Source organism: Panulirus ornatus, chromosome 30, assembly GCF_036320965.1.
Source record: "Panulirus ornatus isolate Po-2019 chromosome 30, ASM3632096v1, whole genome shotgun sequence".
In the NCBI taxonomy this organism is placed as follows: domain Eukaryota; kingdom Metazoa; phylum Arthropoda; class Malacostraca; order Decapoda; family Palinuridae; genus Panulirus; species Panulirus ornatus.
This window is the reverse complement of record NC_092253.1, coordinates 1,512,501-1,530,912: the sequence shown is the minus strand read 5'-3', so window position 1 is coordinate 1,530,912 and position 18,412 is coordinate 1,512,501. Positions and strand designations below refer to the sequence as shown.

Below are 18,412 nucleotides of genomic sequence, written 5' to 3'. Positions count from 1 at the left end.
CTGGACGATGGCCCCTGAAAGCTGATGGGAGAGAGAGAGAGAGAGAGAGAGAGAGAGAGAGAGAGAGAGAGAGAGAGAGAGAGAGAGAGAGAGAGAGAGAGAGAGAGAGAGAGAGAAGTTATGTAGGCGCCACAGCGTCTACATAATTCCTTCCATAAGAATAAGTTTAATAATGAAAAAGAACAAGATATTCCCTCAGCCGTGTTGGGCCATGACATTAAAACTGCATGAAAAAGTCACGAGGCCTTTAATCCTGGTCAAAGATGGAGTAATCACATTTACACTTTAGTATAAAGACAAAGAATGAAGACAGATTTCATATGTAGCGGGACTGCCAGAGGAATGTCCTGGTCTCCCGGCAATATTCCCGCCTCGGGACCTGCAAACTCCTCCGCCAGATTCCTTCCATGTGTGACGTGAGATCCTGCTCCTCCCACGTGATGTCTGACACCAGTGTGGCGTGTGGTACAACCTCTCCCATGCGTGCTGGCTCTCCCTCCCATGCGTGCTGGCTCTCCCTCCCATGCATGCTGGCTCTCCCTCCCATGCATGCTGGCTCTCCCTCCCATGCATGCTGGCTCTCCCTCACATGCATGATGGCTCGCCCTCACATGGGTACTCCTGTCACACTCTCCCATATATATCATCATACTCTCTTTCCCCACGTGTTCTCTCACCCTCTCCTCCCATAGACTGTCCTAAATCTGTCACATTTGTCGTCTCTCCTTGTGTATCACCCTCTTCCATCCTGAGGAAAGCACTTGGTCCCTTTATATCGCCAGGTAAGCACCTGGTCCTCCCCAGCCTTAGGTAAGTACCTGGGCCTCTTCCATGCCACTGCTCTATCCCCGGTGCGTCACTGGTCGTTACATTTCCTAGTAAGAAAAAAATGCTTCCATTGCATCCAGTTCAAGTGGTTGATGAGGGTTTAATAGTTCATGTATTTTGGATGAATGACTACTATTACAGATTCTACCTCAGTGACCTTTACGTGTTGGTTGCTGTAGAATCTAACAACATACGAACATAATCTGAAATTTCTTTGGTCTTGAATAACTTTCATTACATATCTCTATCACGTACGAGGTCTGTCGGTCCTTCTTGCACAATGTAGTGCACTAGTATATATCCTCTCGAGCAGTCTAACACCTGCCATGTGTTCTATTAGGCCATATCATTTTGACAGACTTTTCTCCATGTTTCTGTCTAATGATATCTTCAAACCACCTGTCTGTCTTTCATCGTTGTTCTTCACTCTGTCCTTAATTATAACCCTAACTCTACTTCACAAGTTATCCACCTGTACTCGCTATATTTTCATTCATCCTGACCCATTATTCTTAGGTTTCACAGCCATGCATCGGAGTTTAGACACCAGGCAGTCAGTCCTCTTGCTTACTTCAGTCTTAAAATCTTACTCTTCATCAGAACTTTCAACACATCCCACGTATCATTCTCTTCCTTAGCAAGACTCTGATTTCAGCTTCAGGTTTCCCACGATCATCTCCAGTGGAGTGAATTCTTAAACACCTGAAATCATCCATGACCTCCAGTTCCTCAATATGGAAGGTGATACAACACTGCTTTTCCTGAGCGTCATATTACCTCCCTAATGTGTGTCTTGTGTGACCCTTCCCCTACGTGCACATCTGACCCTTTCTTTACGTACCACATTACCTTTCCCCCACGCATCTCATGACCCTTCCGTATGCACTTAACACTTTCCCTACGTATCACTTAACCTTTCCCCCGGTGCCGGTACTTAACTTCAAAAAAACATCAGTTCAAGATTCCTCTCCTGCATTTATCCAGGCATCACACCCTATTCCATTGCCTCTCACAAGCCATCACAGTCCCCTCCTCTCCTGTAATTTAGGAAAGGCTAATAACCTTCTCCCCTCTCGCTATAGACTTGTGTACTTCCTTTTAAGTCATTGCTCACCGTGGGGGTGGACAGTACAGGCAGCTGAGGTCCTTTCTATACGCAGCTACCAACCGGCCGACGCGTGCCAGTGTTAAGATGGACAAGGGAAGACGTCAATTAAAACTTTTGGTGGGAACTTGGGTTAAAATATCACATCCAGGATTAGGGTCGTCCCTAACTTTGCAACGTTTCTTAGGAATAAATGTCCCGGTCGATGGTTGGCTTTTACCAACACTGGCCCTCTTCATTAACAAAATTTAACTTCTTGACTGTTACTGTTTAATATAGCGAAATTTAAGTGAAGTTTTTAAGATTTATCTTATTTTTGAAATCTGCTGATAAGAATAATGTAGAGAAATATTTGTGTCATATTTTTCTTCGGGTTCTCTCATATAGTCTTAGCATGAATGATTAAACATAGTAATGAAAGAACAGATAAGACAGCACAATGATAAATAACGAGTAACATTTCTTTGTCTAGAAGATCCATTGCAGTTAAGAAGGCTACCAGCATGAAGTCATCCTACTCTTTTTAAAGGAAGAATAATTTCAACTTCAGTTGTGTTTTACCAGAGATAATAACAGTGAATTATTAGATGAATGAAAGTCTTGCTTTAATGGCATCGGTTGTGCCTCTGTAACTTATTTCTTACACTTTCTTTATTGATCTATCTTTGATCTATCTTATACATAATCACGAGTACTTTCCCTGCCTTAACATGTAAAATATTGCTACCCACGTCTACCCCCGCCTCACTGTCATGATCAATTCTCACACGAGCTTTCCTCTCTCTCAGACCTTCCCACTCCTCCCTCCACCCGCACAACCACACAGAAACAGCCGTCTACCAAGCGACACTCCAACCGTGGAGAACATATGTGCCTAACACCAGGTGTGGAGAGGGATTCATCTTCGCGGTCAGTGCTACACAGATCATCCGTCAAATGATACGTCGTTGAGATAATCAATTGTTGTTGCTGAAGAAGAAGAGAAGGAAGAATGTTGATATATATATTCATGTCCTCATCTTCTGGAGAGGAAAGAACCTCGGGAAAAGCGATATCTTTTTCCATATACAGTCAACAAAGTTTGGTGGAGGAGGCTGAAGTCGAGTTCAGTTATAAAAGTTGATCTGCGGTTTGTGGGAGGAACTGCATACCCTTCTTATGGTGCGTTCCAGCCGTAAATTCAGTGCAAGACTCCTTCCTAATCCTGAACAAAGATTTCCTCGTCTTTCGCTGACATCCTGTTGCTGGGATCCTTTGCCCCGGGAATCCCAGCTCAGTGAAGGATTAACCAGGTACATTGAGTTTAAAGTCAGGTTTGGAAGGTAAAGAATAAAGATTCCTTTTTCTCTGGCTCTTAATAAACGAGTAGTCTTGAGCAATTGCGCGGCAGTGAAGGAGTGTTGTGAATATTACATTCTAAAGGGCCGTAAAAAGAAAAAAGGATCTGTGATGTTTTAAGACCGTTAGAGAACCCGAGAGAAAACATTTGACGACCAAGGATGAATCTGAGATCTGCAGTCAGGACCAGGTTGGTGGGGCCCACGTATCGCCCTGCATCAGCCGTGTGTAAGTAATGCAAGACCTGAGATGGGATTTCTTTTTTTTTTTTTTCCAAGGGCAGCCTCGTCCTTCCCCCACCTCCGCCCACAGCAGCCTTGGTCGCCCGGGTCCATGTCGTTGATATGGTTCTTCTGTGTTCCTGAATTCTCGATGTGATCCTCTGCCGCCCCGACCACTCCAGCTGATGTTTCAGTTCTCGTAACTGATGCAGTCGACCACCTCCTCTGTCATGCTAACAGGTATTCCAGAACCAAACTTACGCGTTTCAGTTTAATTTCTTTTTTGTTATCAGCTGCAGATCGACAGCAAGTTCCCCGACAAACTGGAGGGGATGTTCTTTTATACGGTCGAGGAAGTTACATATAAGAACTGGATGCACCAAACTAAACATGCAGAGAGCAAGGTAAGTGAAGGCTGAACGTTGTCTTGCTGATGACTTGCTCGGAACACGACGAAGTCTCTGGACAGATAAAGACGAGACGAGGAAAGAAACACAAAAATAAGTCGACTTTCTTCATCAGTTGAAACTTTGGTTTATTCTATATAAATATTTTCGATCAGACGACCTTGTTCTCTGTTCTGAATTCCTGTCTTGTGAATGAAGAAATCTTCAGAACTTTCAGTTATTTTGCACAACTAGAATTGTTCTCCTAACTGTAAAGCAAATACCTTTGTCTTCGTAGTTCCAGTACCGGGGTTCGATCGCAGGTGCTGGTGTCGGGTTCCAGAACTAGTTAGCTCGGTATCCCTTGGGGGTTCTAGGTCCTATAAACAGTGCGTACAGCGGCGTTTATGGGTATTGGGACACCGGAAAATGACCCTCTTCTTTCCCCTTTACTTCTCGCAACTAACCGTGCCAGACACCTCCCTCCCTCAGCCGTGGTGTCCCCCAGCCCCTCAGCTGGGGGGTGGGGAGTGTTATTCCACAGTGCCGCTCCCTTTCCATCCCACCAGCAGAGTAAACCTTCCATCCCACCAGCTGTGGTAACCTTCCATTCCACCAGCTGTGGTAACCTTCCATTCCACCAGCTGTGGTAACCTTCCATTCCACCAGCTGTGGTAACCTTCCATTCCACCAGCTGTGGTAAACCTTCCATTCCACCAGCTGTGGTAAGCCTTCTATCCTGCAAGCTCGGTTCAGAGAACCTTCCATCCCAGTGGGTGAAACTTAACTTCTATCCCAACATCTGAGGCCATGTTCCATCCCTCCATCTGATGGATAACTTCTTACACAATTGATATCTTCCATCCTACTAGATGAGATTACCTCCCTCCCTACATTCCTTCACGATACCTCCAGTCCTTTTCACTGAATCCTCCTTCTTGTTCAAACACTCTGGTACACCTACTGTAACACTCCTCCAGTCACACGCAGTCTCCACTTGTCCACTGAGACCACTCCATTTCCCACGTATATTCTATTAATTCTATCCACTGACTTTTCCCTCTCCACACATATATATATATATATATATATCCATCCATCTATATCATTTTACCTGCTGGATATATATCACGTATTTGTGCCAGTTAACTGGATCTAGTGCATAACTGGAATCCTCTCCTATGACTGGTGTATAACGAAATAAAAAATAGACAAAAACAAGAAGCAAAAATGTTTTATTTTACGAGTCTCTTTGTTTATGTCGATGTTTACTTTAGAACAAATGAATGAACCTTATATGGATTAATAAGCAATTAAAAAGATTTTTGTCTTTCACGGCTCGATAAAGTCAGTTTGACCCAAATATTCCGCGATGATCAACTAAAATTTATAGAGATGACCTTAATGGAAACATGAAAATAATACAAATTTTCTGAAACCTAAATCCGTTCGTGGATTATTGTGAGATTATTCAACGTGATATTGAAAATCCTAAAAAGTTAAGAACATATAAGCGGTTTATAATGCATATTTATACAGCAGTCTAATTGAAAACTCAATAATGCAATGAATCACCTCATTAAAGCAGATAATTACAGCTTACGTTACAAAATACATAACGCAACACCAACAAAGAATGTATTCTGGCTTGTAATCTTCCAAATTGCTTATCAAACAGAGACAAAAATGGTCAGACTAACAGCTATTACCTCGTTGTTAACCATCACTAAACTGTGGGAGGAAGACAACGCACCCTGCACTCCCCTCTGCTTATACTAACATCAAGGATGACAATAAAATGGTAAGGAGAGTAATGGACCTCTGTGGTGTAGTGGTTAGCGTTCCTGACCATGATGCATTCACGGGTTGCCCAGGGTCGAGCGCATGAGTTCGAATTTTGGTTCCAGCAGTCGGTCAACGGTCAAACCAGCTATTCATCCATCCCTAAGGGTTGGTCGATAAAATGGGTATCTGCTTCAGGCTAGGGTAAATATATATATATATATATATATATATATATATATATATATATATATATATATATATATATATATATATATATATATATATATATATATATATATATATATATATATATATATATATATAGGCACAGCACAGTAATAACAACATCAGGACCCACCACACCACAACAAGAACAGGAGCAACAATGCGGAGCAGCGAGAGGGAAGACCCTGCACAATGGCGAGGCAGGAGAAAGCATTAGGCATCAGAGGGATCAAACACATGACAGGTAGAGCAGCCATACTCCAGGATGAGGACGAGAGAGAGGAAGAGGGAGAGCGAGCTGACAAGATGACTCCTGGTCTGGGAAACATATTCTCAGGTTCCTTTAGCCTTGAAATAAGATGGTTAAGAGATGATCTTATGAAATAATAATGATAACAATAGTAATGATAATAATAACAATAACTGCAACAACATCAATAATAATAATTATGATAATAATAATAATAATAATAATAATGATAATAATAATAATAATAATAATAATAATAATAATAATAATAATAATGATAACAATAATAACAATAATGAAATTGATAATAATGATAATAATAATAATAATAATGATAATAATAATAATGATAATTATAATAATTATGATAATCATAATAATGATGATGATAACGATAATGATAATAATAATAATAATTATAATAATAATGATATTAGGGATACTACTTCTACCACTACGACTAATGATAATAATAATAATAATGATAACCTTGATAATGTTACAAAAAATGTAATTTCGTTTAATCCTTCAGGTTAAGATGTTGACACAACTTAAGAATCTTGTAAACAAGGGCAGACATGGACAGCTTACGTTCAGCAAGGGAATGATTACATCTATAACCATGTGATGTTAGATTTAGTTACCCTTGAGCGTCGGACACACTAAGCCATAATGTTTGCCTAATTACGAATTTAGTAAATTTCGTCAGGAAATTGTAATGCTAATTTGATATCAGTCATGTGCATCACATAAGATATGTCGTTGATTAGAGAAAATCGTTGTAGTTATTGTGTTTATACTGGTATGATTAAACCAGGCAGATCTTCTCGATTAAAAGATCAGATCCTCTTTATCTCCTAATCACTATGTGGTAACGAGTTGCTTCTGTTTTTATTGGTTAATTAGAATAGCAAATATTCCTCATTTTCTAATCACTAATTGGAATTGGATTCCATTTGGTCATATTGAAAACACTAATTTATATAAACTCGTTTATGACGAATGGTTCCTGGTTAAGCATTGGGGCTTTTATGTAATCACAGAAGACCAAAAATTTCACAGATGATTAGTTTTAATATAAAACACCTGAACTGAATTTTTTTTTTTTTTTCCAAAAGAAGGAACAGAGGGGGCCAGGTGAGGATATTCCAAAAAAGGCCCAGTCCTCTGTTCTTAACGCTACCTCGCTAACGCGGGAAATGGCGAATAGTTTAAAAGAAAAAAGAATATATATATATATATATATATATATATATATATATATATATATATATATATATATATATTGGTCGAGTGTCCTGCGTCTTTTCATGCTGACCAACACGGTAATTGATAGAAAAAATATATGTAATGGACAAACAAAATGTGTTTGCAAAATTTCAATGGAAAATCCATAACTGGCATCAAATACTCGTGTTATACTGAGTGAATGACTTGGCATAATGTTTATTTTGAGCCATCATATTTTTTACCAACATTTTGGGGTTTGATATATTGAACAAAGGCTCTCTTTTACGAGAAAGTTAATTATTAATGAACAGTTAAACGATGTAAATGCTCTGTTGAAAAACTTAAAATTTTGCGAAAAATAAACATAAAATGTCGGTAATGACCAGAACGTTGAAAACCTCGTCATATGTCATCACAATCATGCTTTACATCACACATGTTAACATGATTAACTTTCGCTGATCACCATGATCACTTCCCCTACCTGGATGTGATCCAATGTTCTCACATCGCGAAAGAAAGACATATTTACACACATAAACAACGACAATCAAATTGTTCATTTACGGAAACGATTGTTGAACCGAACATTTTTAATCTCTTATCACAGCACTCATCATTCCTATATTCTCTTTCGGACTCTGATGATCAAAATGTGTGATAGTTTAAAGTCGGGTACAAAGGTATTTAGAAAATTGTTAAAACTATCATGAAATGTGCTGGAAGTAGTACTGCTTCCGAGCCATGTTGCTGTGCCACTTATGAATACAACTCACAACACCTGATGGCTTATATACTCTTACGTCACGACACGTCACCAACAAAACATGATGGAAGAAATTAAAGGATAATCATTGCATACATCTTTTTATCTGGGAGGTTATCGTAATTATTGATAGTCTCGTCTTCATGATTACGTTATAATTAATGATGATTATATCCAGCAACACTGGAGAAAATGGATCGCAGGTCACAGATTAGAGAATATGGGTCATTGCCTTGAAACAGGCCACAGTCTTGAAAACATAGATAGCATTCTACAGACCACAGAGCACACAGCCTAGAAAACATAGATCACAGCTTATGAGACACTAGCTGAGGACTGCACCTCACCATTGTCATCAAATGAAACGTAAAAGTTATGAAGTTCTAAGCCTGACTGAGGCAGTGATGGTAACTCCTTCAAAAACTCTTATGTTTACGTGCAGACAACCCACTCACGAGGGGCTGTTTGCTTTGAACCAAGTTGTTTGCATCAACATAATGGAAGATCTGCGTCATCAAATACCTACTTATGTGGTCTGAAGCTGTGAAGTAAATATGTACGTTACAAGACATTTAAACATGGTTTTAAAGCGATCAATGTCAGGGCGTTTAAACTTGTATCTGGCGTTGTTTTTCTCGACTTCTAATGTAGTATTTGTCGTTGTATTTCACTGCGGCTAAATGTGTATGTCACGGCGTTAATGTAGCACCAAGCGTATCATCTTATGGCATTGATGTACTATCAGCAAGAGTTTAATATCAAAGAGTCATTGTAGTACGCAGCGTTTCATCTTAGGGCGTTAATGTATTTCCTGCATCCCATGAAGAATTATGAACCGAAAAGAAAAGATTTCTGGAATTAAATGGAAGACAAAACGTTCGAAAAAATTTCTAACAGTTATTCTCGTTGCCATGGTAAAGACACTAGATAATCCGATTACCACGAACAATGAGATAATTACATCTGCACAGTACAATTGTAATTCCTGGGGAATGATATCTATTTATTCATTTCAGCCGGAAACGTACGCATGTTCAGCAGAAACATTTTCAAAGTGATATCGCCACATCAGAACTTCATGTCCGTCACAATAGCGTGATGCTTCCCAGTTATTTCTCCTGGATATTAAAGTTGGATATGATCTGCTCAAGTCTGAGGTGAACGTGATGTGTACCAGGAGTATAACTGGTCCTTATCATCATGGCAGCAACATGGTACGTACACTGACTACATAACATTTATGGTGACTGATCTGAGAATTACAGTATGGAGGAGTATGGAGTTTATCAGATTACCTAATTGTTTTTTCAAGATCCATCTATGTATATATCCCCCCCCCCCACACATATATATATATATATATATATATATATATATATATATATATATATATATATATATATATATATATATATATATATACACACACACACACACACGAGGAACAAAATCCAGCGAACCATATAATAACTTGTAGATCGAGTCTGAAGCACTTCAAACTTCACCACACACAAGCCACTTTGTCAAAGTCTGGCAGCTCTTACCTAACCAGATCCAAAGTAGAACAGATTCAAATAACTTTGGTTAAACTCATTAAAGTTTTTATTTGAGAGACTGTTTAGCTGTAACTTTGGAGCGAAGTGTTTAGCTCTCGAACAGGTGATGACTTACGAAAGGCAAGGATAGCGCAAACGGTTTTTATGTGGACTCACATTTCTTCCTCTTCTTGTGGAAGACAACAGAAAGGTAGGATGAATCAAGCTAATAGAAACAGAATGAAATTTTACAGTCAGGAGAAAAGATTTACTTCATAGAATTTCGCTTCTAAGAACAATCAAAGGAGTCAGGATATGGATTCTTACTTTTGTGAATATATATTTCTACGCTCACAATTACGACATATTCGAACGGATTTTACAGTTAGAAATGATCGTAGGTTTTTGATGAATATTGTAATGAGTGAGGCTCGATCTGTGACGCGAGAGGGTCAGACAGCAGGCGAGCCTAGACCTGTCAAGCTTTGGATAGACAGACCAAGAACAGATGACACCAGCGTCATCCCAGTTGTTGACACACAAAGACTGGAACATGACACACTGGAACAGTCAGTCTCGCTCCCTCCCTACCGGAAACATAATTATTAACTCTCCAGAAAAATCTTTGCAGACACAAAGTCTCAGCTATATAATATCCCCTGCCAAGGGGAAAAAGAAAACGAACAAAGATTGTGTTTATAATTCTTACCTTTATGAAGAATGGCGGTGAAGATCATGATGAGGACCTGGGTTGAAATCCTCCCTGGGGTCAGGCACTTATCTCCTGTGTGTTTCATAGTTCCATTTGCTTTTCTGTTGGTTTGTTTACACTTAGCGTCCTTCCTCAGTCGTTGGCCAGGACTCAGGAGAAGCACTCACGGTAAGACAATCACTCGGTCATATCATATTCCTTTAGTGTTCTTGAATCGCAGTCATAAAAGTCTTTTAATTCTCCAGTACTTTCCTGTTTTCTTATTTACTGTTTCTAGTTATCGTTCGTATAGTTTCTTTCTCTACTAACGGACATAAAAGTCTACTGACACAGTAAACACGTCGCTTCGGCCTTTGTTTCGACTCTCGACTGACAGACAACATAAAACTTTACAGGCATAAAGCATGTGCATATAGAACAGGCTTCAAATGCTTCACATGCATGCTTTACAGAGTCTGCGTTGAACCCCTGTTCGAAGCTCGACCCCTTGAGTGTTTACTGGATTCGAATCCGGCAATATGAATATTTGAGCGTTACCACAAGACGGATGATGGCGTCTGTTTATAAGGGAGTCCATGAGCCTTTCCTTGACTAGTGTCATTTATTATTTTCCACTTGCTTAAACATGAAAAAGAAGAGGAAATTGTTATAAAGATCGACGAATCTCAGTATATTTCATTGTCTTTACTAAACTTCGTGTTCGAGACAGCTGATGAATAAGACAAGATGCGAGAGAAATAATTTTTGCGAGGGAAAAAGGGAATTACGGATGCTATTATTAATAACCTTTACGCAAGGGCGACGGGGGTATAGACTCAGACTGGATTTACCACCTTACGGGGAGGGCCAGGCGAGCCTCTTACGTCATACGTGTCTTCACCAGGTACAAGGAACACGTTCACCTGGAAAAAGAAGAGAAATGTCTGTAAAATCTGCTTAGAATATAATAATCTCTCTCTCTCTCTCTCTCTCTCTCTCTCTCTCTCTCTCTCTCTCTCCCGTTCACCAGCCCTCCTGCCGGTGCTCCACAAGTCCCCAGTCCAATCGTCTGCTCCTCCAGATCTCTTAAGATAGCAGATGTGCGGGAGACGCCGCCGCGCCCCCGGGGGCGTGTCACTGGAGGCAGCCGCCCAGGCTGGCCACATGGACGACTTCTCCTCCAGCTCACGTCCCTCTCTCTCCTGAGGACTCACCAACTATTCTGTGGCCACTTCTGTGTCCGTCTTTACTGGCCACCTTCTGTCCAATCATTCTGGCCACTTTCGTCCAGCTATCTTACTTCCTCAAGTGTTTGACATGTGTAGTATAATATATGAATATTCATAACAACTTTGTCAGTCTTCTGTATTTTCATATTTCTTTCCTTCGTCCAAACCTCTCTTGTTCCTACGTTCCCCCACCTGAGCTGACCTGACTTGACTCCACCTTTGGTTAAGATATTGATTCATTACTCGACTTTCGTCTTATGAATGTTTCCTCGAGTATTTAACTGTATAATCCACAAGTGATGGCATAAGTGATTAGTGAAGTATCTAAACCTGGAACTTTATTCACCTGAATTCTTGACCTGTCCATGTCTTTCCCAGCAGTTTTGATCCTTCTCTCTCTACTGAGAAGGTAAGTTTCCAACCATCTCCGAAATTGCCAGATTATTATTTTTTTTCTTTTCTCTCTTTACATTTTTAGTTTTTCATCCTCTTTTTCAGGTTCATTTAAGGCCTGGCCTCGATGTGGTCTCATCCCTCACTATAGTCTGGGATATGAAAAACGAGAAACGATATATATATATATATATATATATATATATATATATATATATATATATATATATATATATATATATATATATATAAGTAAAAGTGCCGCGTAGGTACTGTGCTATAGCTTATCACGAGAACTCGAGACATTGTCAAGTACGTCATCTCTTGCCTCACTCAAAGGCTCTTTGAATATTGGAGGACCTTCCATGTTACCGAAGACCCCTAACTCTTAACCTACTTAAGGCCGTGTCAAGTAGTAAAGTGCCTCTGATGCAATAAGTGAGCGTCTCCGAATGAACTCACTTGTCTGGTCATTAGCTAACACTTGTTAAGGAACTTAGAGAGGCTTTACATCATCAGAAGCCGGGACTAGTTCCCTTCACTGGGAGGAGCAGTGAGGTACGGGCCAGATAACCTCCCGTTACGGTAAGGTACAATACGTACACGCTAAGTACCGTACCTTTACGGTTAAGGTACAGACGGTACGTGCTGACGTTACATGTACAGAGATCAGTCTGATTTTTGCCTCAGGTTAATCCTTGTTGATCTGTTAGTGGAAACTGTGGTGTTTGTCCTCAGGGTGAATATCAACATAATATTCCTGTGGCACGAAATGATTGTAGTTCGTCTGTATAATGAATTACATCTCTTCCTGTACATCTCTTGCTCTGCATCTCTCCCTGTACAAGTCTCTGTAATCTCTCTCTCTCTCTCTCTCTCTCTCTCTCTCTCTCTCTCTCTCTCTCTCTCAGCACATCTTTCTCTGTACACGCACATAATCTTATATATCAAATCATTCATTTACTTCATCTTTTCACTCAGTCCTTCATCTATATATGTAAGCATTCTAACACAACGGTACAGTGCACATATGAAGGACCGACAAGAACAAGAGAATAAAACCACGGTTAATATCCCCAGTTAAGTCGAGTGGCAAAAATATTTATCGTTGCGGCATGATCCTCCCCAGGGAGCAGTAACAGTTTGATGGAACTGAGGAAGAACTGCGTTAAAGTGCGGGAAACTTTGCCCAGTGTTTGATGCACCAATATCCTTGTGACTGCTGTGGTTCCTCTGTTGTGCCAGGAGGAGGACCACTGGATGCTGCGTAGGGGAACTGAGGATGTGGGGGCCGGAGAGGGGACATGAACATGTCTGCAGAAGCTGATTAACAGATTAACACAAAATAGTGAGGTTATAAATACTAGTAATACGAAGGACCGATAGAAGAAGAAGAGAAGGAGGAGGAGGAGAGGGATGTACGTGACGAGAACAGAGAGGTCGGGTGCTCTGATCAGTGAGGTTGAGAGGTGTGAAGGAGAGATCACGTCAAGGATGGTGAAGGTAGCGTTCTGGATAAGGAAGGGAGTTGCTGACGACGACGTAAACATTCGTGGAAATAATAGAAGACGGTAAAAACGGTGGTGTTGTTGAGGAGTGAAGCCCTGAACCGTGATGTCTGAGGAAAGAAGACATTGATCGGTTAGAAGTCTTTGAGGTGTTGGCGTGAGGAAAGGTGGAGAAAGCGAGCTGAAGGGACGAGAGAAAAGAATGAAGAAAATCTATAAGTTGTAAGTGAAAGAAGAAAGCTGATGGAAGTGCCATGGCGAGGATGAATGATGGGAGAGGATCGTGTCTCGCGAGGAGGTCTACTGAAGGAAGTGGGTGAAGGAAGGATGGGAAAGAATCGAGCATTAGGTCAAGATGAACCATGCAGGACCCTGTGAGGTCTGGTTGTGGTTGCTGGTTATAGTACATCATGCAGCACAGGCCAGTTAGAGGCTGGACGTGTTAAAATGAGGTCAGTAATACTTTTCTCCTTTTGACGTTACCTGGCTACGGCGGGAGAGTCGATTAGACGTAAAGAACACAAGGAAGTGAAGGTGAGGCTTAGTGGAAACCATATCTCCAAGATTAAAGAATTAGACCCTCTAGGCTGCGGCTGAAGTGGGTTAGGATCCTTATTTCTATACACCAACCTTGTCAGAAGCTCTTCCAGTCCTAATAAACCACTCATCACTCACAAGCCTCCTTCTCCTTCCTCATATACGAATCCAATATTCCCTTTCAGGCAGGAGGCTCCGCTACTCCTCATGCATGTACACTCAACATACGGCGGTCATCCTCGTTCCAGAAGCCACAACAGACTCTCTCTAGGGGACGCCTTCGACATTATTAATATTCGGTTACAATATCCTGTCTGGATTAACTCAGCCGAGGATTATGAGTCGCTCTACTGGCCAGCACATCCCTTCCAGGCCCGGCCGGCGCTCCTGCCTACTGGAATGAACCAAAGCTTACGTACCATCTTGTCCTTTGATGGTTAATACGGAGTCTCTCTCTCTCTCTCTCTCTCTCTCTCTCTCTCTCTCTCTCTCTCTCTCTCTCTCTCTCTCTCTCTCTCCCACAATTGATCTGTTTTCGATCCAGCGAGGAATATTTCTGGCTCTCGACGGTCTCCTGTGTCATTGGAAAATCCATTAGGCTCATGTTTATGTGTTCCGCAAGCCATCCACTAACACTTTTCGGGAGATTGAAGTCGGAGCCAATTCCGCAGTCTCTTTCTTGGTATTTCTCCCGTCTCCTGAAACAGCAATGTTACCCCTGGCCATATATATATACCTTAGCATGATTCACCCACGGTATTCTCGGATCGTTGTACTGACGGTGTTCATATTAAGAGCCAGGCACCAGCTTGTCCACCTGATCTTGCATGGTTGTCTCGTGTGGAGCATTACAGATCGTCATGTCAGTTTAGGCTGTGATGTAACTGCATGATAATCTACTCATAAGCTATCAAGGTAACATGTGGGACCAGGTTATTTACTTCATTCTCTGTGGGTCTCATTTGCATGACGTCAACAGTAAGACATACTCATAGAAAGTACAATTATAGTATAATCTATCACTTAGAGTCTAACTATATGATTATAGATGACAATAGAATATCTTTTTCACGTATAGGTGAGAATCTTTGACTACAAGATACACTCAATCGACTGCATCGTCCTCACTATCGTGAATAACATTGTAATGTATCAGTTTCAGATATTTACAAGACGTTTCACTATTCATCCATTTATGAATTTTTCACGACCAACTTGGGTCTATAAACATGGTTGAGTTTTCAGCATAAATCTTTTCATTCATCACTTCTTTCCAACAGCTACATGGAATGGCCATTTCCATATTAGAGGGGATACAGCGTTTGGTTTCGCTGAGAGTTATATATGAATGGATGTGACACAAGCGACTGCAGGTCCCACGCTCTAGTGTTCATGTTGTTCTTTCATTTTTTCTTCGGATCATTCAGGGAACACAGTCAAGTTTAGATTACTTAAGAGCCTATCTTATATATATATATATATATATATATATATATATATATATATATATATATATATATATATATATATATATATATATATATATATATATATATTCTAGCCCGAAGGCCAAACAGCATTTAAACTTAATGAAATTTCACTCACGATGGGAATATATATTTTCTGTTGCATTTTCATGTTGCTGATAAACACTTGCAGGGTTTAGATGACCTCTTTTGACTCTAGAAAATTGTAATAGGTCAACTACATTGCATATATATAAATGGATAATTTTACGCCCCAGAGAATATCATGTTGACGGATTTAATGGCTATAATCTGCTGAAGGGTCATTAATCCTGAAATCGTAGTACTTGAATGAAACTTATGAGTTAACTACATACAATTACAAAATTACATGGTACTAAACCTTTTGCATAACTATATTCATTGTAAATATGATGTGAAAGTATCATATTTCTTGTATGTATGGCTACAGCACCTTCAGATGATTCATGACTTCAAATGTATAAAGCAAGAGGCCAACAAATCTTCAAGACATCGAGATGTGTCAGTTTAACTCTGGGCAACTCTGCTCCAGCCAGACAGAAAACAGTCACTCGCTAAAAGCATTATAAAGAACACTGGAAATACCAGCTCCTAAAAACTGAAAAGCAAGGCAGACGGCTCTCCTATTTTTCTTACCATTTTCCGTCCGTTTTAGTGTTTGTCTCCAAAATGTTCCCAGCAAACACGTCTTATCATGTCTCTCACCTGCTGAAGTTATCGTACCTCCACCAAAATTGTCTCTAGATGTCTCATACGGTGAACATCTTGGATGTGGACCAGTCTAGGTCACAATGTTGTTGGAGACGGTTCGTCTTGTGTGATGCTGGATATTGTTCTTCGTGGTAGTTGGAGACGGGTTTTCGTGGGTCCTGTTGAAGATGATTCTTGGTGGGTTATTGTTGGAAATGGTTCTTCGTGGTTAGTGTTGTTGGAGAGGATGGTTCTTCGTGGTTAGTGTTGTTGGAGAGGATGGTTTTTCGTGGGTGCTGATGGAGATAAGTCTTATTGGGTGCGTACTGTTGAAGGAGCTTGGCCCACTCATGGCGCCAGCCTCGCTATGGAGCTGTGACGTCACTGTGTCTGGGGGGCTGACTGTTATCCCGAACACTATGACCAGATGACCTCTCTCTCTCTCTCTCTCTCTCTCTCTCTCTCTCTCTCTCTCTCTCTCTCTCTCTCTCTCGTACATTACCTTCTATGCTTCGTAATGTTCACACTAACCATATTCGCTCGTGATAAGAAAGCTCCTAATGAACTCGAGTGAGGCCGTCACTTACCCTAACCGGTTGGTAAACGACCAAATACAGTAACTACGGCTGTTTTAATGCGTCGTCTGTACCGGTCTCACGATCATATCTCCCACTTTAACCAAAACATTAACCAGAACTATTGTCCTCAAATTGATATTCAGAGCGAGGGTACACTTCAGATCTCGTTTATTGACTTTTACACGTTCCGTAAGAGGAAAAATTTCCTTCTCAAGCGCAAAAATAACTGAAAGACAAGAAGTTTAGCCATAAAGGCAAACGTACGGATGAGGGCAGCGTCTCAAGGTGAGGTGGAGCAGACGGCACCACACCAGGAGAGAGAAGAGTGCAGTTTTATCTGTGGCAGAGATGGTCTTCTTTAAGTAAGTAGGTTCCTCGGCAGATTGTATGGCGGATGTCTGATGGAGTTTAGCCGTCGTAAGCATCATGGCGTCGCGAAGAGCTTGACTCCTTGTTGACGAAGTGGCTGAGATGGTAAGGTAGTGTTGTTCCTTCTCGCTTCTGTGTTTGTATGTGTTACTGACCTCTGTCTGGCTAGTGTTGGTTTGTGTTGAGGTGTTGGACGTGCGTGTATTCTTCACTTTCATGCCCATCGCCTGCAGCGTATCCATAGGTCACAAGGATCGGGTATATGTTCTTCCTTGGCCTCAATAATGAGGCCCTGGTGGATGCACCTCCTCGGTGGAAGTACTTCGACGATTCCACCCTCGGCGTCAGAGTTCAGGGGAGCTCCTCCGATGACGTCACCCTCCTACAGGACATCCTGAACCACACCTGGGGCTGTACCACCACCAGCAGTGTTACCATCAACCCAACCCAGACCGTAGCCAGGCACTCCAACCTTGCTTCCAACCCTGTCGCATCCCATGATGACTCACTCACTCGGTCCAACTTACACCACCAATCAAGAAGCACATAACACATTAAACCTACCAACACTCGCCAGCCATCACCTGAACCTCCACTATCAGGTCAGGAAAAAAGATAAACCAGACTGAGAGGTATTCAGCCACTCCCCTCCTGCTGACTGAGACATATCTCTCCTCACTAACTCTACCTGATCTGAGAAGTTAGGCCATATGAAGGTCCACATGCAAGATGCCTCGAGGGAAGAATTCTCGTAGATATGGTAAGATATTTACGATATACACAAGACCATCGACCAAGGTTAAGAATGATGAGTCTATACTTTGCAGTGACCCTGTTCCACCCCCCCCCCCCTACACACACATTGATCCATACTGAGATACGTGATGTATCATCAACAAGTTATGTATCACAGAAATTCATCGTCGTTAATTAAGCAACAAGAAATGTTTACTGACTCTTTATTCTTTCACGTCAAGGAAGATCAGTGTGTGTGTGTATGTGTGTGTGTGTGTGTGTGTGTGTGTGTGTGTGTGTGTGTGTGTGTATGTGTGTGTGTGTGTTTGTGTGTGTGTGTTTGGTAGCAAATAATTGCCAGATGTATCCATACTTTCGTATTCTATTTGTACGAACGACCTGAATTTCCAACGTTGATTGTCTGCAAAAACTCTGCACTTTTAGCTTTCACAACATTAGGCTAATTTTCTGAAAAAGATCTGTATCTAAAGAATGATAATCCTCA

General features: G+C 41.0%; 1 protein-coding gene across 1 annotated transcript in view; it reads right to left on the bottom strand.

Moving 5' to 3' along the window:
* The window catches only part of LOC139758291 (nephrin-like), a 231,308-nt gene that overhangs the window by 207,941 nt on the left and 4,955 nt on the right, over positions 1-18,412 (bottom strand). Inside the window, 1 exon segment of the mRNA XM_071679505.1 lies at positions 10,379-11,283. Coding sequence (XP_071535606.1) covers positions 10,379-10,466 — 88 coding nt within the window. The 5' untranslated portion in view covers positions 10,467-11,283.